We start from the raw sequence: 23,820 nt of genomic DNA, 5'->3' as shown, positions 1-23,820 counted from the left end.
GCTTGCCCATCTTGGGGGCCTAGCTGGGGTCCCCAGGAATATGCCTAGACCAGGGGCTGATAAACCCCAGCTCATGTGACACCATCCGGGGCTAAACACAGCTCTGGGAATTAGCCACAAACCGCAAACGCTTGTGGTTTTGGGGCTCAGTGCCCAATTTGCCAAGCAAATCTGGATTCCGGTCTCTCATAATTACACGGTATTTCCCTCTCTGGGTTTTGGACTCAGACTCCCACTGCAATATAAGGGCCTGCGACCAGACTCAGCCCAAAGCAGAGGGCCGAGTGAACGAGGCTTCCAAGTCTGAGCTGCAGGGACCTCCCAGGGGTAAGAAGGAGCCTCTTCCATTGTCAGTGTCTGGACTGACCGGGGCAGGCTGAGGTCTGCCACTTGCTGATGCCAGATTTCCCTTCATTGGTGCCCATCTTTTTAACCGAAGGTGGTGATACCTCTTTGAACAGAGAACTGTGGGTAGTGGGGTTAAAATGAGGTGAGGACCAGAAAAAAAAATTCTTTTTTTTTCTTTTTTTTTTTGTATTTTTCTGAAGCTGGAAACGGGGAGAGACAGTCAGACAGACTCCCGCATGTGCCCGACCGGGATCCACCCGGCACGCCCACCAGGGGGCGACGCTCTGCCCACCAGGGGGCGATGCTCTGCCCCCTCCGGGGCGTGCTTCTGTTGCGACCAGAGCCACTCTAGCGCCTGGGGCAGAGGCCAAGGAGCCATTCCCAGCGCCCGGGGCCATCTTTGCTCCAATGAAGCCTCGCTGTGGGAGGGGAAGAGAGAGACAGAGAGGAAGGAGAGAGGGAGGGGTGGAGAAGCAGATGGGCGCCTCTCCTGTGTGCCCTGGCCGGAAATCGAACCCGGGACTTCTGCACGCCAGGCCGACGCTCTACCACTGAGCCAACCAGCCAGGGCCAAAAAAAAAATTCTTACACATATTAGTCCTTCATATTCTAGTATAAATGAGTGCCTCTGATACTGTCCTGGGCACAGAGGGTAGGAGTAAAACTTGGGGGCTCAGTGAAGTTTAAGAGAAATGGGGGCAGGAAAGAGGGAAGAGGGTGAATAAGAGAGGAAGGGGCCGAAGCCAACAATTTCAGTTTGGCTCAGGTGAGAGGTGGCGATTTCTGAGGCTGGTGAATGGGTGAACTGGGACGATGACACGAGAGAAGTGGGCGAGGGCAGGAAGGCAGCAGAATAGTTTCCTAAAGGCCTACCAGCTCGTTCAAACACGTGGCTCTTCCTCTCCAATCTCAGCCCCTTGTCTCATAACTCACGACCCACTTCTTGGAGATCTGAGATAATGGTCCCGAGACAATAACAAGAGAGGCTGTTTATTGAGTGCCTACGACATACCACCTGATGGAGTGTGTTAGGATTAGGAAGCAGAGGTTCAAAAAGGTAAAGTCTCTTGCCTACGGATTACAACCCAGGAAGCTCTGAGCCAGAGCCCTTTATCTTAAACAAATGGTGCGGGATTGTCAAAGAGGTGGGAGAGGGTGCTTGCAGGCAGGACGGATGGAAGCGTGTGAGGGTGGCTATACGAATGTGTTAACAAGCGGGTGAACTGATGGAAGAATGGAGGGAAGGATGGATGGATGGAAGAATGGATGGATGGATGGATAGATGATTCATTGGCTTGTTGGCTTGTTGGATCATGGTAGATAGATGGATAATGATGGAAGAAGAGGGGGTGATGGATGGTTGGGTGAGTAGATGGATGAGTGGATGAATGAATGATAGGATGGCTGGAAGGACAGATGAAAGGATGGATGGATGGATGGACGGACAAGAGGGAGAGAACTGATGGTTGGAGGAAGAAGAGTGAGTGGATAAATGGATGGGTGGATGGATAAATGAATAAAGTGGAAGCTGGAGAGATCTCTCAGAACCTGCCTGCAACCAGTTCACTGTTTTGGTTGGAATCTCCATGACCCTCTCCCCGAGGCTTCGTTTAAAAAAATTCATCTTGGGAAATAATCAATCATCTATGTTCTGGGTCAGGTTAGCTAATGGGTCTGCTTTGTGTCCCTGGACTAATTTCAACCTGAAAAACTGAGACGGGGATATCACAAATTCTGGACTCTGCCCATTGTGTGACCTGGGGTCCTTTTCCCCAGTCTCTGGGCCTCAGCGTCCGGATGTGGCTCTTGGAAGGAGGTGTCTAGCTCCAGCTGCTGACCAGGGTGGGGGTGGCCAGCTACGGTCACCTGACAACTGTCTCCTCAGCAGGAAAGCAGCGCCAGCATGTGGACAGCTTGGTGTGTGGCTGCTCTGTCCGTGGCAGCCGTGTGTGGCATTCGTCAAGAGACAAACACGGTCCTCAGGGTTACCAAAGACGTGCTGAGCAATGGTGAGTCCAGCACCGCAGAGGGTAGAGGTGGCACTGGGGCGGGTAAGGCAGTCCTGCCAACTCTGAAGCTCCCAAGGACCCTCTACGTCACCGGTAGATCCTTTATCAGGTAGATAGGTGACTTCTCTCTGGACCTTAGTTCTCCTCTTTCCTTTTAGCTGCTATTATTTCCTGAGCACCTACTACGCGCCAAACACTACGTTGGGGACTTGACAATGAGGCAGTAGAAAGCAGTGATTATGAGCTGGGGTCCTGGAGTCAGTCTTCCTAAGGTTCAAATATTGACTGTGTGACCTTAAGTCTATGATTTGAGTTCTCTGAGCCTCAGTTTACTCATCTGCAAAACAGGCGTGATTACAGTCCCCACCTCAGAAGGCTGATATGAGAACTAAACAAGTGGGTCTTTTGAAAACTTGGCACAACTCCTGGTACATAGAGAGCTCTCGAAAGCGGGAGCTATAATTGCTCCTGCCTCTAATCTCCCTGCTCCAATTCCCGTCCAGGGTTATTATGAGGGTCAAAAATGAGATAATTTACTGTCTGAGTGTCACAGGTTCCAATTTCTTGATCCATCAAATGGGGATAATAATTCTAGCCTTGACTACAGTATTTCCCAGGAATCAGTTGGGAGAAGGCATGAGGAAGTAAGTTTTTTAAGCTGTAAAGTGTGGAACACTTGAAAGGGAAGGTGAGGAAGAAAATGTATCAAGGCTTGGCTGACTGCTGTTGAAATCCAGTTGAAATGCGAGCAGGTCAAAGCCAGCAGCTAACGATGTCTGGCCGGAGAGGTCTGGAGGAGTCTGCCGCTTTGACCTGGGCATCTTACCTGGGGGAAAGCAGGACAGCAGGACCCAAAGAGCCAAGCAGGGCTCCTAGGGGATTCCTGGGAGCAGGAGGAGGAGGAAGAGAGGGAGGAACCCCTGACCCACCTCCGCTTCTCCGCAGCCATTTCCGGCTCCCTGCTGCAGGGCCACGTGCTCCACTCCGCCCTGAGAGAGGTGCCCGCGGGTAAAGCCGGCAGTGACGGCGGCGGGCCCCTCCTGGGGAGCCTGCTGGGAGGGGGTGGAGGTGGAGGCGGCGGAGGTGGCCTTCTGGGGGGCCTGCTCGGTGGTGGGGGTGGAGGGGGTGGCGGTGACCTGTTGGGTGGAGTTGGGGGAGGCTTATTGGGTGGTGGCAGCAGTGGTGGGGGGCTGCTCGGTGGCAGTGGTGGGGGGCTGCTGGGAGGCAGTGGTGGGGGGTTGCTGGGAGGCAGTGGTGGGGGGTTGCTGGGTGGCGGTGGCGGTGGGGATGGTGGCGGTGGCGGCTGGCACCCTTACAATGACCTCAGAAATGTTGAAGTCCCCCGCGGCGCTGGTGGTGTTCCTTACAACGACTTCCATGTCCGAGATCCCCCCCCAAAATATCCGAATGGCAACCAGCTTGGCGGTAATTACAAGTATGGTCACGTCAAAACTAATGACAACACCGCTCAGCTGGGGGGCAAATACCGGTATGGGGAGGTCCTCGAGTCTGACGGGAACACCAGGGACCTCCGACGCGGCGACTACGACTACCGCAGCGCGGTGAACGCGGACGGCGGCCGCAGGGACCTCAGGCGGTCCAAGTCCGCCAAGCCGGAGCGCGCGGGGACCACCCGAAGGCTTCACCGGCGAGAGCTGCGGCCGGGGGCGATCTCACCCGGTGTGGCCACGGGGGCCCTGGGCCCAGGCGGCTTGCTGGGCGCTGGCGGCATGCTGGCAGCGGATGGCATCCTGTCGGGCCAAGGTGGCCTGCTTGGCGGAGGCGGTCTCCTTGGCGACGGAGGACTTCTCGGAGGAGGGGGAGTCTTGGGCGTGCTTGGCGAAGGCGGCATCCTGGACACGGTGCAGGGCATCACGGGGTAAGGAGGTGCTGGGATCTCCCTATCAAGCCCCCCAGGGATGGGCTCCAAGCCGGGCTGGCCGCTCCCCGAGGCCTGGAGTTGGAGGAGGGTTGGTCCTCAGAGCTTTGCCCACTTCAGGGTCTGCCCTCGGCCTCGCACTGGGTGTTTTGAGAGTCTCTGGTTGTATGGTTTTGGGTCTTGTCATTAGTCCTGAATTTGTGTCCCAGCTCAATCTTCTATATTCTTTTACTCTGTTTCAGTCTCAGTCTCCCCACCTGTAGAATGGTCATAGTAAGAGAGTTTATGTGGGAAAAGCCCAAAGACTTAAAATCATATAGAGCATATACTAGTATAATTTCAACTCAGCCCAGCCTGTCCCTCATATTCAATCTTTAACTCAACAAATACAGTGTGTCCGTAAAGTCATGGTGCACTTTTGACCGGTCACAGGAAAGCAACAAAAGACGATAGAAATGTGAAATCTGTACCAAATAAAAGGAAAACTCTCCCGGTTTCATACTTATTCAGTGCAGTTCGATGTGGGCTCACGCACAGATTTTTTAGGGCTCCTTAGGTAGCTATCCCGTATAGCCTCTACAGACTCGTCACTGCCTGATGGCCTACCAGAACTGGGTTTCTCCACCAAACTGCCGGTTTCCCTCAACTACTTATCCCACCAAGTAATGTGATTCCTATGTGGTGGCACTTCATTATAAACGCACTGATATTCACGTTGTACTTTGGTCACAGATTTGAATTTAGCAAGCCACAGAACACACTGAACTTTCCTCTGTACCGCCCACATCTCGACTGGCATGGCCGTGGGCTGCTCCGCTGTATACACGGTGTTACGTCATCATCTGCGCATGTGCACATGCTGCCACATCATCCTACAGAAACTGGAAGGGTTTCCCTTTTATTTGGTGCAGATTTCACATTTCTATCGTCTTTTGTTGCTTCCCTGTGACCGGTCAAAAGTGCACCATGACTTTACAGACACACTGTATTTAGAATTCCTATGGTTTGGGCACCGTGTTGGCATTGGAGACACGGCCTGATGTTAGCCAAGAAAAGATGTCGTTCTTGTCTATAGAGGTTGCAGGCTGGCGCGTGTATGGGCATCGATAAAGAAACATGGATACAATCATACAACTACCAAGGTGGCCGAGAGTTCGTGGAGAAATAAAGATGTGTATCATAGGCAAAATTTAATGGCAGGCGCGCCCTGCGCCCTGACTCCTGAAGGGCCCCACAAAACCCCAACTTTACACTTTTTTCTAATGTAAGGGGCCCAACATTTTCTTCTGTGCCGGAGGCCTCAACTGACCTTAATCTGCCTCTGATGTGTATAGTGGGGGAGGTAGGGGAGGCTTCCTGGAGGAAGAGGACCTTGAGCTGAAATCTGAGAATGTGTAAGATGGAACCAGGCAAAGAGCCACAGGGACAAGCCAAAGGAATGGCATTTTTAGATTAAAAAAAAAAAAAGCAAAGGAAATACACAGAAATGTCAAGAGTGGGTCTCTGGGCAGTGAGAGCACGGGTCATGGCCTTCTTTGCTTTTCTTTTGTGTTTTTCGAGTTCTAGCCCCAAACCTCAGGCCTCTTCAGAGTCAGGGGGACTGAACGGGGCACAGAAGAAGGGGAGATGAGAGAGGGCGCTTCCGGCTGAGCAGCAGGGCCAGCAGTGGGGGTGACCACTCTCTCTCGTTGCTCTGGGTCCCCTGCAGGCTGCGCATTGTGGAGCTGACCCTCCCGCGGGTGTCTGTTCGGCTCCTGCCCGGCGTAGGCGTCTACCTGAACTTGTACACGCGCGTGGCCATCAACGGGAAGAGGTGTGTGCCCTCATCCCTGGAGGCGACGGCAGCACCCTCTGTCCCTTGGGGGGGGGGGACCCTGGGCAGGTTGTTTCCCTTCCCTACACTTCAGCCACTTGGTCCATCATTTGGGGACTAATGAGGTCTAATGTGTTGCCAGCAAGTGTATGGCTTAGACCTCTGGGCTCAGGTAGGTCATCTTCAGGTCCCTGTCCGCAGTGAGGGTAGCCTGTGTAATGGTTAAGGTTTGGGAGGCTGGTGGCAGGTGACAGCCTGGGTTCAAATCCTGACTCTCCTTTAGGCTGTGTGACCTTGAGCCAGTCCCCTCATGTCACTGAAGCATGGTGTCTTGAATACCTGTAATAGGCACAATGACATCTCCTCTTCCAGGTGGCTGTGGCCACCAGTGAGGGAAGGCAAGCAGAGGCCTCCCTGGGTAGTGTCTGCCACTTGGTGGGCGGCTACCAGAGGGCCTCAGAGGGGGGACTTCTGCACTGATTTCTCCCTATGGATTGAGGTCATGTCTCTAAAGTTAGGTCATTGGGTAGTCACCTTGGAAACCAAACTTTATACATAGAGGTCATTTATTGACACCTGTTCCCGGTCTTGGAAGTCCTCACAAATTGAAGGGGGACATAGATTTGCTCACAGATAACTTTTAGGGACCAAGGAAGTCTTCCAGTTTGGGACCTCCCCCACCCCCAGAGGTGAGCAAGGTGCATAATAAATGCCTAGCGGCAAGGGGGGAAGGGCAGCAGGGACGGGAGACGCCAGGCCAGCCGGGGAGGCTGGGCCGCCGGGGGCTGGGGCTGACCGTCTGTCTCCCTGGCCCCGCGGTCTCCTCCCTCCAGTCTCATTGGCTTCCTGGACATCGCCGTGGAGGTGAACATTACGGCCAAGGTCCGGCTGACCATGGACCGCACAGGCTACCCAAGGCTGGTCATCGAGCGCTGTGACACCCTCCTGGGGGGCATCAAAGTCAAGCTGCTGCGAGGGTGAGGACCAGTGGGGGGCGGAGGGCCTGGGGGAATGTTCGGATGGCTTGTCTTTGTCAAACCGTTATGGGTAAGAGGAGAGGTTCTGGAAACATGCTGTGACTGGAACCTCAGCTCCAATGACAGCCGCGTGCTATCGCATCATCTGGCTGGAGGGGCCACCCTGTATTGGCCCAGGCCCCTGTTGCTGGACGCGGTGATTTGTCTAACCCTCTGCTCTGACAAATACGGTTATAACGAACAGCCCTTTGCATACATCTCACACGTGCGCCCATGGGTCTACTGAGTAACTCCCAGAAGGAGAAGAAAGCAGGCTGTGCCCTGAATGTATACAGATGAACTTCAAACCATCCCCCTCAATGCACACACACACACACGTGCCCAGGTACGCACACATGGGTAAACACACATGTGCGTTCTCATGGGCCTTGTCATCCAAGGAAAACCGGAACCAAGACAAGGACCCTGGAGGTATGAATCCACTTAAAAAAGGAGACCGAAATGCATAGTAGGCTTAGGGGAAATATCCTAAGTAGGGTTTTTATCTCAAGAAATTCTTTGCTTTGTCAAATGGGCACAGCACTGGATGGCCAACTACAACCTCGGTGGGGGAGCACAGGCCGGACAGTGTCAGTGAGGTTGAGAGGGACCAATTTTTAAGGGGTCACGTTGTCAGTGACACTTTGTGCTAGGACAGCCACATTTCCTGTGTCTGCTCATCACCGAGGGGCCTCGGGAAAGAGCTACGGGCATTACAAGTCTGTCTGTCTGTCTGTCCATCTATGTGTCTCAGCAATAATCTCCTTTTCAGCCCTGGCTGGTTGGCTCAGTGGTAGAGCATCGGCCTGGCGTGCAGAAGTCCCAGGTTCGATTCCTGGCCAGGGCACACAGGAGAAGCGCCCATCTACTTCTCCAACCCTCCCCCTCTCCTTCCTCTCTGTCTCTCTCTTCCCCTCCCGCAGCCAAGGCTCCATTGGAGCAAAGTTGGCCCAGGCACTGAGGATGGCTCTATGGCCTCTGCCTCAGGTGCTAGAATGGCTCTGGGTTGCAATAGATGGGCAGAGCATCGCCCCCTGGTGGGCGTGCTGGGTGGATCCCGGTTGGGCACATGCGGGAGTCTGACTGCCTCCCCATTTCCAACTTCAGAAAAATACAAAAAAAGAAATCTCCTTTTCCCCTAACTACCTGCTAGGTGATACACTTAGAACTCACGCTGGGTCCCTTCTCTGGACCTCGGTGTTCTTGTCTGTAGAATAGATCACACATCCTCATCTTCTCAGACCAGCAACTTGTTTTCTCTTGTGGACCACCTGAATACAAATTATTGGCCTCTGTTTCTCCTTCCCTCCCTTCCACAAACATTTGCTGAGCACCTACTCCTACTATGCACTAGATACGGTGTTAGGTGCTTGAATATAGAACACATTAATCATTCATTTTCCCTTTGGGAAGATTACACAACGCTGCAACAAAGAGTCCACTAGCAGAGGGGTGGGTGAGTAAGAGGGAACAACACTTGCAGTTAAAATTCAAGGCCATCTCAGCCTGGGCCTGGCTCATTGTACAACTCAAGAAGCATTTGTTTGTTGAGTGAGTAAATGAATGAATGGAAAGTCCGTCAGTTTGCCTGAGTGTCCCGTGGGCTAGGTCTAGGGAGAAGGTACACTGCCCTTCCAGCTTTCAGAGCACTCTTCCAGCACTGGCGGGCTCTCACCATTCAGACAGAGCCCAGGCTGTGACCCTGGGTGTGGACAAGCTCGGGGGGGCCCCTCCTCACCTGCTCCTCTCTCCTCAGGCTTCTCCCCAACCTCGTGGACAACTTAGTGAACCGAGTCCTGGCCAATGTCCTCCCTGACTTGGTAAGAACCTACCTACCCCGGGGCGGGCAGCTAGAAACACAGACGTTCCCCAGACCCGAGGGGCCACAGTCCAACCTCCGTCCCCGTGGGCGTGCAGGTGACCCAGAAGGAATGGGGGGAGCCAGGGGGCTGGGGCATGTTCTTGGGGTCTGGGAAGGACCCTGAGGAACACGGAGGAATGGATTAGTGAAGGGATCAGGGAGCCAGGGGGCTGGGGCATGTTCTTGGGGTCTGGGAAGGACCCTGAGGAACACGGAGGCATGGATTAGTGAAGGGATCAGGGAGCCAGGGGGCTGGGGCATGTTCTTGGGGTCTGGGAAGGACCCTGAGGAACACGGAGGAACGGATTAGTGAAGGGATCAGGGAGCCAGGGGGCTGGGGCATGTTCTTGGGGTCTGGGAAGGACCCTGAGGAACACGGAGGACGGATTAGTGAAGGGATCAGGGAGCCAGGGGGCTGGGGCATGTTCTTGGGGTCTGGGAAGGACCCTGAGGAACACGGAGGACAGATTAGTGAAGGGATCAGGAGGTGCAGCTTGAGAACCACACGGTTCCGAGTTGGGGTCCCAGCTCGGGCACTCCCAAGCTGTGCGGCAAGTCACATCACCTCTCCGAGTCTCGGTTTTCCCGTCTGTGAAATGGGGATTAGGAGGGAGACCCCCCTGTGGGGTGGTGGGGAAGACAGCGCCAAGCACGGAGCACGTCAGCAAGCGCCACCGTTGTGTCAATTGTTACCCGCGCATGCCCCCCGCCGCCCTCCACCCTCCGCACGATGACCAGAACTCCGGCTCTCTCTCTCCTACAGCTCTGCCCCGTCGTGGACGTCGTGCTGGGTCTTGTCAACGACCAGCTGGGTCTTGTGAACTGTAAGTTTCTCCCGCTTTGTTACAGAGAGGCACAGTACCTTGCCCAAGGTCACACAGCAAGGAAGAGGCAGAGTTGGAATTCGAACCCACAACTCTTGTGCTTTCCATGGTGTCTGGAGCTGGAGGCTTGCTGCCTGACCCCTGGGGCACAGAGAAGGAAGGCATCCGGGGAAGGGGGCTTTCTGTGACCCCTCACCTTTGTTTGCAGCTCTGGTTCCTCTGGGGATACTAGGAAGTGTCCAGTATACCTTCTCCAGCCTTCCGCTTGTGACTGGGGAATTCCTGGAGCTGGACCTCAACGTGAGTACCTGGGCTTCGGGGGTGGGGGCGGCCCTCCCCCCACAGGCAAGGGTGGGGGCGGCCCTCTCCCTGGACTTCGGGGGTGGGGGCGGCCCTCTCCCTGGACTTCGGGGGTGGGGGCGGCCCTCCCCTGGACTTCGGGGGTGGGGGCGGCCCTCTCCCTGGACTTCGGGGGTGGGGGCAGCCCCCCCTGGACTTCGGGGGTGGGGGTGGCCCTCTCCCTGGACTTCGGGGGTGGGGGCGGCCCTCCCCTGGACTTCGGGGGTGGGGGTGGCCCTCTCCCTGGACTTCGGGGGTGGGGGCAGCCCCCCCTGGACTTCGGGGGTGGGGGCAGCCCCCCCTGGACTTCGGGGTTGGGGGCGGCCCTCCCCCTGGACTTCGGGGGTGGGGCGGCCCTCTCCCCACAGGCAAGGGTGGGGTTGAGAGCCCCCAGGGCTTCCGCTGAGTGCCTGGGAAGCAACCACGTGAACAGGACCCTTTGTGGTCAGGCGAGGCCTTTTTTTAGGAACAGTGTTTAAAAACACTTCTCAAGTGCTTACTGGGTGCCAAGCATGTTTCCAAGGGCAACCCTACAGAAGCCATATGAGGTAGGCACTCTTACTGAGGAAACGTAGGCACAGAGAGGTTAAGCCACTTGCCCAAGGTCACAGAGCTAATCAATGTGAACCTGGGATCTGAACCCAAGCAACATCTGACTTCTAACTACGAGAGCCACTGCTCGGGCTCAGAGGAATGGGTCAGGCCAGCTGCGTGCTGGTGAGCGTAACAACCGGCTCTTACGATGAAAAAGTCCCGATTTGTAGCACTTGCTGACTTCCATGGTATAAATACTCCCACCATGGCCAGTTTGGAGCTGCCAACATGACTCACTGGACGCGGAGCTGGGAAGAGAGGTGTGGAATTGGCTCTTGTGAGCTGATGTGAGCCGTTGTGAGCTGGCCCCAGCACACCACTGACTCTGGCCCTAAAAGCACTTCCCTGGGCTGCACAAACACGGGTGCTTCCCCCCTTGCTCCATCAGATCTAGAGGGCAGGTGCACACCCAGCTCTCACGTACACAGCCCACCTCTGCTCACGCTTACATGTACACCTAGTATATCCATAAACGCTAGGCATTCAAGAGCTCTTTGCCGGCTACTTGCTGTGTGGCAGGCTCCGGGCGGGGCCAGCGTTGCAGAGGTACACGAGGCAAGGTTTCGGTCCTGATGGAGCTTGCAGTCAGTTGGAGGGGACAGGCCGTCCAAGAAGCACTCAAATAAATGTACGCATATAGATCAATGCTCACTGTGAAAGAAGGTCTCAGGCTGTCTGAGCCCAAAGCAGGGGTACGATGTACCCGAGGAGGTCATGGAGGGCTTCCTGAAGGAGGTGACACTAGCTGAGACCTGCCAGATGAATGGGACGTAAAAGAGAAGAGTGTGGGGGAGGGAACAGTGTGTGGGAGGCGCCATGGTGGGGGTGCTGAGGTGGTGTCAGGGACTGACAAGGCTTTGGTGGCTGCTCTGTAGGGGTGGTGGTGCAAGTGACAGAGTGGCCCAAGGCGAGGTGGAGAGGCACCCGGGTCAGACCACACAGTGCCTTGTAGGCCATGGAGAAGAGTCTGGTCTTTAGCGAGTCGATACACCAGTGTGTATTGCGCAGGTGCATGAACATGCCACCCGTTGTGCCAGGGGTGAGGCGGCACTGTCTATGTCAGGGGTCCCCAAACTACGGCCCGCGGGCTGCATGCGGCCCCTTGAGGCCATTTATCCGGCCCCCGCCGCAATTCCAGAAGGGGCACTTCTTTCATTGGTGGTCAGTGAGAGGAGCACATTGACCATCTCATTAGCCAAAAGCAGGCCCATAGTTCCCATTGAAATACTGGTCAGTTTGTTGATTTAAATTTACTTGTTCTTTATTTTAAATATATTTGTTCCCGTTTTGTTTTTTTACTTTAAAATAAGATATGTGCAGTGTGCATAGGAATTTGTTCATAGTTTTTTTTATAGTCCGGCCCTCCAACGGTCTGAGGGACAGTGAACTGGCCCCCTGTGTAAAAAGTTTGGGGACCCCTGATCTATGTCATACATGTATTTAAGATACGTGGTGATATAGCATAGCTCTGATTCTAAGTGGTTATAACGTGGAAACTGCAAGAGATCCCACTCCATCAGAAACTGCAGAAGATCCGGGGGCCACCCAGACCCAGTGGATTTAATCAAGGAAGGCTGCCTGGAGGCAGATCCAGGGCCTCACCCCAGCTTTCAGCCTCCTTCTTCAACTCTTCACCCTTCACTCCTCTGTTGACCCCTTTCCTCTCTGCTTTCCCAGACTCTGGTGGGGGAAGTTGGAGGAGGGCTCATTGACTATCCACTGGGGCGTCCAGCCATGGCTCCCAGGCAAAAGATGCCAGAATTACCCCCCATGGGCGACAACACCAACTCCCAGCTGGCCATCTCTGCCAACTTCCTGGGCTCGGTGCTGACACTCCTGCAGAAGCAAGGGGCACTGGATATCGACATCACCGACGGCATGGTGAGTCACAGCGCCATCTAGGGGTGAGGCAGGCTGCACAGCAAACAGCTTCATACCAACGGACCCTGTCGGCCCCACGGCCTTGGGGAAGTCGCTTTAAAATGAGAACCATAGACAGCCCACCCCCTGACTCATCTCCAGCTAAGGGATGTGTACCGATTATGTCAGTGTTTACCGAAGCGTGGTGCCTAGATGGTTCACAGACATGGCGTTAAACAGCATGAAATCATATGGCGAGGAAGCTTCTCGCTATTCAAGTTTATCTAGTTTTATCCCAATCTTTTTTTAAAAGCCGTACTATATATTCATTTATATGTATCTCTGTATAAATGCTTAGACTCCCGTCACCTGGCAAACACGCATACTAAGTAACTAAAAGGTACATAAGAATGAAATATTCTTAAGTGTGCTCCAGAGTCATTTCTCTCCAAAATTTCTGAAAAATTTCAAGCCTTTAGGAAAGTTGCAAAATAGCACAATTAGTGCCCAAATATTCTTTACCTAGATTCAATAGTTAATATTTCATCATATTTGCTTTATATCCATCCATCCATCCACCCGCCCACCCCCATCCATCCATCCACCTATCTAATTTACCTACTAATCTATCAATCATTTATCTATCTATTGTTGAACAATTCGAGTTTGTCAGAGACATCGTGGCATTTCCTTCCATACCGGCAGCATGTATCTCATAAGAAGAGGATGTCTTCTAAAAAACCACCATGTGGGGCCGTGATATAGTTAACCCTCTCCTGCACCTCTGAGGACCTGATCTTAACTCAGAGAGGACAGGACACACCCCCACAGCCCCCTACCGACGGCAATGCCCACGCCCAGGGCGTGGTGGCACTGTCCTGGTTTTGTTGCATTTCGTTTTACAGTTGCCATCTCTTGTCAAGTGGTACTGGCTTTCCATGTTTTAGTGGTTGAGGTTTCACAAAGTAAGTCGATTTAAAGAAGAAGTTAAATAACGGTGTAGGTGGTTTGTGGATGTGGCCGAGTCGTGCACTTGGTGGGCACTGGGTTGTGCCCATGCACCCACTTACACCCGCCTCGTTTTAGTAGAGAATTACATTTTTAAACTATGAGGAGTCAGGTCCTGCCCTCTGCTCTCTATGTCATGCCTGTGGCCGGCCTTGTCCCCTTAACCACAGAACAGCTACCGTGGTCTACGCGGTGGCTGTCATTAGACAGGTAGGGCCTCCCTGGGGTCCTTCAGTGGGAGAAGACGCCCCCACTGGCTGTCTGAGGGCCTGGAGAAGTTACTCACTGCATTAGCGACTCCTGTCTGTCCCCCTCACCTCAGGGACTCACACGACTCTTCTTGTCCTGCAGTTTGAGGATCTCCCTCCACTGACCACGTCCACGCTGGGAGCCCTGATTCCCAAGGTATGTGAGGCGGACGTGTCTCCCTGTGTTCATCCTCACCCTCCGCCCAGGAGCTGAGTCGGAAGGGAAGCACTCAGCACCGGGGTATGGTGCTCGGACCACCTCCCCCCCACCCCTTGGGAATACAATAAAACAGGCGTGGAGGCCAGACCTGTGGGAGGAGGGGCATGGAGGATCGAGGCAGGAAGATCCTAAGCTGTAGCTGTGGGCCGGCCGGCACTGGTCTAATCCTGGCTTGGCGACTTCCTTGGGACCTCGCTGTGTGTCTTCAGGCAAGCATCTCAACCTCTCTGAGCCTTCGCTGCCTCATCTGTCAAATAAAGGATGCTCACTCCTATTCCACATCTAGGAGGGTAAAGGAGATGAAGGAGACAATGCACGCAGGTGCATGGTGGCTATGCCGGGGGCGGGGGGACCACGTCCTTGGAGCAGACAGACATGAATTTGAGTTCCAACTCAGAACATTCCAACCACAGCACCTTAGGCAACCGACTTCTCTCTGAGCCTCCGTTTTCTAGTCTGTAACATGGTAAAGAACCAAACCAAACCCTGTGGAGTTGTGACCGTTTCACGGCATTGTGAACGTCCAGGTGAGCCCGTCCCGCTTGGGACCAGGTTCGGAGCATCTCCGTGCACCGGGCACTGAGCCTGAGTCCTTGCTGGCGGCCTCACACTGAGCTCTCACAATCAGTCCATGGAAGAGGCTCAGAGAGGGCAGCCCCTTGTGCAAACCTGGCAGCAGGCCGGAGCCCTTACGAGCGGTTCGCAAGACTTAAGTGAGGCTGTTGGGTCTGAGGTAGCCCCTCTGAGACCCCGCCCCGCCCAGGGCCTGGCTCAGTCTGGCCTGGTGTCCCCCCGCAGGTGTTCCAGCAGTACCCCGAGTCACGCCCGCTCACCATCAGGATCCAGGTGCCCCGCCCGCCTTCGGTGACGCTGCAGCAGGACAAGGCTGTGGTGAAGGTGTTGGCCACCTCCGAGGTCATGGTGTCCCAGCCCAATGACGTCGAGACCACCATTTGCCTCATCGATGTGGTGAGTGTCTGGGGGTGTGGGCCACCAACCACATGGTCTCTTGGTGTCCACAGACTCCTTCAAATCCCCATAGTCGGCACCAGAGCGACCACAGGCTTGGCTATGGGGCCAGATGTTCTGATTCAATTCTACCCCCTAGCCCTTCTAGCTGTGAGACCTTGGGCGAGCCATTCCCTGTCTCTGGGCTTGGTTTCCTTCTCCACCACAGGGGGCTGGCAGCAGGGCAGTATTAAGATGCTCAGAGCAGCGCCTGACATTTCGTAAGGGCTCCAAAGTGTTGGTTCTTATTATTCTCACCGGTTGTATACCACAGTGCATGGCAAAGTAGGTCTTGGTCATGCATGCAGCAATATTTATGGTGTACCTACTTCGTGTGATGCTTTCTACTAGAGACAGGAAGAAGGGGAAACTGAACAGATGGTACTGGCTTTCTTGTCCCTGGTGTCTAGCAGGGGATAGATACAAATATGATTTCCACAACTATTTCAGAGAGAGGCATTCCCTTACAATGATGTTGCTCCCTTTCTCAAAAGGCTGTTTATCAATCCTGAAGCATAAACCGATCCCCTCACAATGGCTCACAAAGTCCTTCTAGATCAGGGGTCGGGAACCTTTTTGGCTGAGAGAGCCATGAATACCACATATTTTAAAATGTAATTCTGTGAGAACCATACAACGACCCGTGTACATTATGCATTATCCAATAAAAATTTGGTGTTGTCCCAGGGGACAGCTGTGATTGGCTCCAGCCACCCGCAACCATGAACATGAGCGGTAGGAAATGAATGGATTATAATACATGAGAATGTTTTATATTTTTAACACTATTATTTTTTTTATTTAAGATTTGTCTGCGAGCCAGATGCAGCCATCAAAAGAGCCACATCTGGCTCGCGAGCCATAGGTTCCTGACCCCTGTTCTAGATTGTCACTGGTCACCTTTTCAGAACCTCAATCTTTTCTCCAACATGTCAGGCATAGTCACACCCCAGGGCCTTTGCACATGCTAGTCTCTCTGCCTGGAATGCTCTTCCTCCAGATAGCTGTACCACTTATACCTCGTTTTCTTTGGGTCTCTGTTCAAATCTCACCTCCCCAGAGAGGTCTTCTCTGATTATCTAAAACATCCCCACCCTTCCCATCCTTCTCTCTCTGCTTCTTGTGCTTTATTTTGTACCCTCAACGTTACAAAATGCACTTGTTTGTTAGTTTATTGCTGGGCAGCGATGCTAATTGTCTCCACTGTTGGGTCACCGGAGCTTAGCATAGGGTCTAGCACATACTAGGTGCTTAGAACTTATTTGTCAAAGGAGTATGTTGTGTGAAGTGCCATTTCCCCCTCCGTGGTCAAAGCTTTGGACTGCTCTGTCTTCCCGGTCTCTCTGCCCAGGGCTCAAGAACCAGTGAGCCGCTTCTAGCCCGGGAGGTGGGAGCACGCTGATCCCCATGGTGGGCGAGGGGCTTCTCGTCATCCGACGAGAGATTCAGAGGGAGGGCTGCGTCTCACCCAGGGAGTGGAGATGGCCGCCCTGATTCAGTCCCTTGTTGACTAGCAGCCCCTACTGTGGGGAGATTTTTCCATCAGTAGCCCAAGTGTTTGTTTGATCTGGCTTGGAATGCAGCCATGACTCCCCATCCCCCCAGGATGCAGCCCTGAGCCCTCTCTCGCCCAGCCCCCTGCCTGGCCTGGCTCCATCCCATTCCGGCCACCTGGAACGCTGTCACCTCCTCGATCTTGGGCCTCCTCTCTGTCCTTCTAATGCCAACCCCTTTCCTGCCCCAGGGTTTTTGCACGTGAGCTTCCCACTGGCTGGACCACTCTCACACCCTCTTCTTCATCTGGCCAGGTCTTCCCTCTCCACTTATCTCCTTCTGAATGGATGGAGCGCTTTCTCTGCCCAGTGGGTCTCTGCCAGGCACACCCTGAGCTGCTGCTCCGTGATCCCAGCGGTCATGATTATTGCTATTATTACTGATAACGTCACCTGAGTTTGCTAGGAGTTTCATTTTTTTTTTCCCCCCCGCAAGATCAACTTATTTTATTTTATTTGAGGCAGGCACAGGGCAGGGAAGCAGAGGGATTTTCCTACAACAAGGCTTCTGCTTGGAGAGAGGGGGGATGAGTCTAGAGGCCTTTTATACCCCTTCATGGAGGGGCAATTATGATTGACAGCGCTGATGCCCAATCCCGTCTGCAAGGACTCATCTGCAGCAGGTTTCCTAGGCTGCAGGCTACCCTGCCCCTTCTGAGACAGCCCCAAGAAGCTTGTAAACACCCCATGCCAATCACTGTCTTTCTGGGACAGTGGTCTTTCTGAGAAGCGTTCACTCGGCCCAGCCCTGCCGTGACTTACTGATGAGCGATTTACTATCCCTAACACCTTCCCCTCCAGAAGAGAGAAGTCCATTCTGTGGTGAGCGTCACTGGTGATCTGGGCTTATAAAAGGAGGTGTGGCCAAAAAGCAGGAAACAGCCTGCCCTCACATGCTCCCTGTCGGAGCCCCTGGCCAGTGCCCGGCGCCCGGCACACGGCGAGCCCTCCGCAGGCGGAGGTTGGTCCATGACAGCAGTGACCTTTCATGTTCCTTCCCTTTCCACCAGGACACAGAGCTGTTGGCCATGTTTTCCGTGGAGAACGATAAGCTCATGATCGACGCCAAGCTGGACAAGTAAGGGGGTTTGTGGCCTCGGGTTCCTGCCCCTCAGAAAGGCCCCTTTGGTGCTGCTGTGTCTGGTGCCAGCCTGCGGCGAGACACGAGGGAGGGCTTAGATCGCTCGCGGGTAGATGGCCCCTGCCACGTGTCAGGCACAGTTCTAAGGGCTTTACTTGAATCACCTCGCTGAGGCCTTGCATCCAAGCACTTTGCCGAGGAGGACACTGAGGCACAGAGAGGTTAAGTACTTTGGCTAAAGACACACAGCTAGCAGGTGGCACAGCCACAGTTTGAGCCTGATGTATGTGGCGTAAAAACCCTTGGCATCGTGTCTGGTACATGGTGGGTGGTCCATACTTGGAGCCCACCATTCTTTTTATTAACTCCCTCCTCCCCTCAGATCAAGAGAGGGCCCCACGAGGATGCTGGCAGGGGGGCTTCTGCCAGCTTAGTGCTGGGCAAGCCCCCTGTGCTTCTCGGACAACCGCTACTTCTGACGGGCCGTCTGCTTTATCCGCAGGACCAGCCTCAACCTCAGAACCTCGAATGTGGGCAATTTTGATGTAAGTACCAAGCTTAAGCCCCAGAGTGGGAACTTCTGGGAACGTCATCTCTGAGAGACTGGCTGGGAACTGGGGCGGGGGCGGGGGCTGGTGATTTCCAAAGCGTCGGCACTGGACCCGCCAAGCCTCCTTTCGCTGATGGGGAAACGGACGGAGGCCCATACCAGTGAGGAGCGGAGCGCAGCCTCACAGCGCCCACTGTGCCTGTGGTGCTGTCCTCGTTTAACTGACTGCCCCCCATGGGGGCCACTTGGCCCGAATCCCTTCACTCCAAGGTGACAAGGGGAGGGGGCCAGCCACGTCCTATGGGGTCCCTTTCTCACTCAATCAGGGGACTCCGCTTGACCACTGGTTCCCTTCTGACCTTGGCAATAACCAACCCACTCCGAGCCTCCGTTTTCTCATCGGTAGAACAAACAGAGCTCAAGGCTGGGCATTTTGACATGACCTGCCCGTAACTGTAACCTTCACAGCATCCTTAAAGCAGGGCTGGCTGGCCTGCTTTTCAGATGAAAAGGAAACTGAGGGTCAGAGAGGTGAGGGAACCTTCTCAGAGGCCTATGGAGGCTGAGATGGGATGGAAACCTGGATGTTGGCCACAGGGCCCCAGGGTCTTCAGTGACATCATGGTGGTTTCAGAAAGATCCACCGGAGACCCCGTGCTCTGTGCCTCCTGAGGAGGGACTGGCCCTCCTTCAGGTCTGGCCTCCCCGTGAGCCTTGAACCAGAGAGCTCACGCTGCCTGGGGCCTCAACCTCCCCATCCGAGAGGGAGCAGTGGGATCCGACGCTCCCTGGAGCTGTCCGGCTCTGCGGTGCTGAAGTCACAGGAGCTGACTGCCAGCTCCCAGAGCGTCCCAGGGTAGCTCTGCCTCTTCCTCTGGGCCGCAGGGCAAGGCCTGAAGGAGCCTTTGGGATCCCACTGAACTAGGACTGAAGGTCTCATTCTTACCCCGCAGGTCAGCCTCCTGGAGATGCTGGTCGGGAAGATTTTTGACCTGGCGTTTCTGCCCGCGATGAATGGTGAGAGCCAGTGCCTGTGCCTCCCCCAGGGGGCACATGGCCTGGGCACCGGGTGGCTCCTGGTTTGTCGGGCATATTTAATGCTCAGCCATTCTACCTCAAATAGCATTTCTTGAGAACTTCAATCTAAGCGGATGTATTTAAGCCTCTGGAATGCAGATGTTGCCGCAAAGATCCAGTAGCTTTGTTTATTGTGGTTTTTCCAATGGAGTTGTTCAGGGGGTGCGGCCGGGCCCCTCCCCGAGTTGTTGGCCTGGGGCGGGAGAAGCTTCCTCGAGGAAGGGGCATTCACACAGTGACTCAGGAAGGCCCAGAACTCGGCAGGCAGGCAAGTTCGAGGGAGGGTGTGCCAGGCGGGAGGAACTGTAAGGATGGAGGCTTAGAGACGTCAAAGAAATGAACCCGTCTTCTCGCAAATACTGGTGGCTTTCCATAGGCTGATGTCTCTCGGCCACACTGGCTGTTCCTGTTCATTTTTTTCTCCCATAGCTGTGCTGGGCTCTGGCGTTCCTCTCCCCAAAATCCTTAACATCGACTTCAACAATGCAGACATCGACATCTTAGAGGTAAGGGGAGATAAAGCTATCTGTTTCCCCCTCCATGCCCGGGAATCGGGAGGAGAAAGGGAAGGGTGGGGTCACAGAAAACCCCTTCCTTCAAAGGAGGGGGGCTAAGAAGCCTCCAGTGAGGCTTTTCACAGGCACAAACCCCTCTAGTCCTCACTGGATATCACTGTCCCCATCTTACAGATGGGAGTACTGAGGCTCAGAGTAGTAAGGGGTTTGCCCGAAGGGGAACTGTGATGTTATTCATTAGAAAAACTTTTATTGAGCGTCTACCATGTACCAGACAATATGCAAGGGGCTGGGGACACAGCAGTGAACCAAACAGGTACGATCCCGGTTCTTACGAAGCTCTCCCAGCCAGTGGGAAGACGGGCCTTTGGGTAAATATTCCTGAAGTAATTGATATTTGTAGTCGTAGCAGGTGCCTTAAAATTCAAAGGGAGGGGCTCTGTTTCTATCATAAGAACCACATGTGCTCAGTATCTGGGACTTGGGAAATACAGATCGAACAAACACGTGTGTATATGTCACCCAGAAGTGACCGCTTAGAACGTTTCCCTGGGTTTTTATTCCAATCTTTCTGGAGCTTTATTGTGAAACCTGGTTTTGATCAGGGAGTCAGTAGCACCCTGAGGTGAAAGAATGAAGACCCTGGAGCCCAGTGGCCCGGGTTCAAATCCTGACTCTGCCAGTTTCCAGCTGGGTGACCCTGGGCAAGCCACTTAACTTCTCTGAGCCTCAGTTTTCTCCTCTGTAAAAAGGGGCTAATCATAGTGCCTATATAAGATCAGGCGGATTTTGGGATTAAATAATAAGATTCTGCATAGAAAGCGCCCAATACAGTCCCTGATACATAGGAAACTTTCTAGAAGTGTCTATCACTGTCATGTCTTCATTATAATAAAGAATGCTGCCCTAGGTCACCCAGCTAGGGAGGGGTAGGGCTTGCATGGAAATAATTGAGGCGGCTCAAACCAGTGGTCCTCGGCTGGGGCTTTATTGCAGCCCCCTCCCCAAACTGAGGGTCTTTTTGAAGTCAATGGGGATGAATTTTCCTTTCCTAAATAATCATGCTTGAATATTTTATATATATAAAAAAATCCCAACAACACATAATTATATTATAAGTTATTTACCTTGGATTTCTTCTCTACATTTTGCTAAGGGAGCTATACCAGTTTTAAAAATATATGTGTAAGTAGATGATATAATCTATGCACTTCATTTCATAATAATAAACGAGGTAACACAATACCTGTAATGAAATATAAGATGGGGTGTTGGGTCTGAAAGGTGGAGAGCCAGGGGTTTAGAGGAAGATTCAGAGGGCCTTGGAGGACCTCTGTCAATGGTAGCTATTCTTATTGTTATTATTTGGGCCTACTCATTTGTTTTAACTTTTTTTTTTTATTTTGAAATAATTTTAGACTTGCAGAAAAGTTGCCAAAATAGCACAGAAATTTCCAGAATACTCTTCACTCACCCAGAATCTCCCATAACCAGAGCATGATGACCGAAACTAGGACATTAACATTGATAGGAAGCTATTAGCTCATCTACAGGCCTCATTCGGGGGATCTCCTGCTGATGTCCCTCGTTCAGTCCCCTTGCCTCTGGTTGCCACCCCTCCTTCGTGTCCTCCAATCTGTGACCGTTCCTCGATCTTCCTTGTATCTCGAGACCTTTTACCTTTCTGATGGGTCTGGCCTGTCTGGGGAGATGGTCCTCCGTTTGGATTTGACGGCTGTTTTCTCAGGGTGCGATGGGGGTTATGTATTTCTTGGTGGCGAGAATGCCACCAAGGGGATGCTGTGTCCTTCTCTGTGTGCCACATCGGGGCACCGGACGCCAGCCTCTTATTTCTGGACGCGTTGACGTTGGTCATGTGATGACGGTGGTTCCTTCGATTCCTCCGCTAAGTTACTGGCTTTTCAATTTGTTACTGATCAGTGTCTCATGGGGGGCGGGGAGGGGAGGCAGTTCTCGGGGACGAGGCAAACACCCTGTTCTTCACAATCCTCCCGGCTGACGTCGGCGGCCGTTCATGGTGCCCGCCTGCAACAGCTGTCGCCGTGGGCTCTGCCTCGTGGTGATTTCCTAGTTCTAGAATTCCTCGTACGTCCATTAGTTGGAGGTCTGCTGTCAGGAAGAGCTGTCCCTTCTTCGCCGTGCATTTATTGATTTACTCCGTTATTTATGTCAGTGTGAATTTACAGGGTATCTATCTATTTTGTCCTCGGGCTTACATCTGTTTCTTTTAGCAGCTATTTCGCCGTAGATATTTTTAATTATGGAAACTGGATTTTGGAGGAGTGTGGAGAGGAGCTCAGGCCGGCTTCTCTTATTCTGAGGAAGAGGAAGATGAAGGGCAGGGATGAAAGTGTTTTGCCCAAGGTTCCCCCGCAAGCTAATGACACGGCCAGGGTGATCCTCAGACCCCTCGGACTCCAGTGTCCCCACTGTTCAGAGTTGCTGCGTCCCAGAATGTGACTTGCCTGGTCCAGAGGCAGGCGACTGCCTGCTGAGGCTGCGGGCAGGAGCCACCCCACCCGCTGATGGGCTCTCTGTTCTGCCCCCGCCCAGGACCTCCTGGTGCTGAGCACCTGACTGACCAGAGGCAGAGACGCAGCCCAGCCCTGGAAGGAGGCAGAACCGGCTCTGCGCAAGGGGCTCCTCCACCCGCCACACTCCCCACCCCGAGTCCCCTGGGCCCTCACAGCAGGTCCCTGCGCAAGGGGCTCCTCCACCCGCCACTCCCCACCCCGAGTCCCCTGGGCCCTCACAGCAGGTCCCTGCGCAAGGGGCTCCTCCACCCGCCACTCCCCACCCCGAGTCCCCTGGGCCCTCACAGCAGGTCCCTGCGCAAGGGGCTCCTCCACCCGCCACACTCCCCACCCCGAGTCCCCTGGGCCCTCACAGCAGGTCCCTGCGCAAGGGGCTCCTCCACCCGCCACTCCCCACCCCGAGTCCCCTGGGCCCTCACAGCAGGTCCCTGCGCAAGGGGCTCCTCCACCCGCCACACTCCCCACCCCGAGTCCCCTGGGCCCTCACAGCAGGTCCCTCCCCTGCCTTCGACCCTCTCCCCACCTGCCCCCGAGGAAGGAGCCAGCATGGCTCCTATTAGCAGACAGGTCCATCCCCAGTCCGCCCTATGGTCAGCCTCCCACAGGGGGAGGACTGTCACCTCGTCACCCAGAGGACCCCACACAGCCTTTCAGACTCCATGTTGGACTCCGTGCTGAGTACTTTGAGCTTTCAATAAAAGATTCTACTCTTCCTGCAGTTGGGGGGGTGCATCTCCACGAAGGACCCTCTCTTGGGGTCTGGGTGATTTCCCCGCTATGGCTGCGCAGGGAGCGCCTGGCGGTTGTAGCTACAGCTGGACGGAGGGTGGGGTTGGGTCACCACGGACGGCGGTCAGACGCCTCCGAGGGCCCTGTGGTGGTGGGCAGGCGGGAGGGGGCCTTGGATTCAGTCCTCACTGCTTGCCTTTGGCGCTCACCTTGGCTGGTCCCTCTTGCCTCAGTTTCCCCACCATCCCTCAGCACGTGGGGACCACCAGGATTACAAAACTACAAGTTCAAAACCATCCGACTTCCTACCACCCGTGGGATTTCTTAGCCTGACTCCTGTGTGATGACGACAAGGGTCTCCTCTCTCCTCTCTCTCTCTCTCTCTCTCTCTCTCTCTCTCTCTCTCTCTCTCTCTCTCTCTCTCTCTCGGCTTCCTGCTGCCTTCCCCCCTTCCCCTACTTTACTGAGTTCACAGCCTGTGACTTGCCCAGGTCCAGAGGGTGGATGGGTACATCCTAAGTCCCAGGGGAGAGGTAAAAAGGACAAAACCCAACAGCCTTCTGCCCCATCCTCCTGAGAGCTCATGTTTGTTGAGTGGCTCTACCTGCTGAGCCCTGCCCTGAGGCTCTGGGCCTTGATCTCGGTTAACCTCACGAGAGCACCACAGGGTAGGTACCAGGATGGTTCCTATTTGGCACGCGGGGGAAACGGAGGCCCCGAGAAATGCACGACT

The 23,820-nt window shown here is 54.2% G+C and overlaps 1 protein-coding gene across 1 annotated transcript; it reads left to right on the top strand.

The window, feature by feature from the left end:
• The first annotated feature begins 231 nt into the window (after positions 1–231).
• On the top strand, positions 232–23,076 carry BPIFB4 (BPI fold containing family B member 4). The gene is made up of 17 exons (XM_066386227.1): positions 232–327; positions 2,237–2,357; positions 3,303–3,377; positions 3,696–4,236; positions 5,945–6,049; positions 6,883–7,026; positions 8,822–8,885; positions 9,690–9,750; positions 9,959–10,050; positions 12,361–12,564; positions 13,903–13,956; positions 14,818–14,988; positions 17,591–17,658; positions 18,164–18,206; positions 19,165–19,228; positions 19,718–19,794; positions 22,378–23,076. Exons 2-17 carry the CDS (start codon positions 2,252–2,254, stop codon positions 22,399–22,401), a joined length of 1,893 nt encoding a protein of 630 aa, XP_066242324.1. The 5' UTR covers positions 232–327; positions 2,237–2,251; the 3' UTR covers positions 22,402–23,076.
• Positions 23,077–23,820: the final 744 nt, after the last annotated feature.

The sequence above is a fragment of the Saccopteryx leptura genome, chromosome 5 (genome assembly GCF_036850995.1).
Source record: "Saccopteryx leptura isolate mSacLep1 chromosome 5, mSacLep1_pri_phased_curated, whole genome shotgun sequence".
Classification (NCBI taxonomy): domain Eukaryota; kingdom Metazoa; phylum Chordata; class Mammalia; order Chiroptera; family Emballonuridae; genus Saccopteryx; species Saccopteryx leptura.
This window is presented reverse-complemented; position numbering and strand designations above follow the sequence as displayed.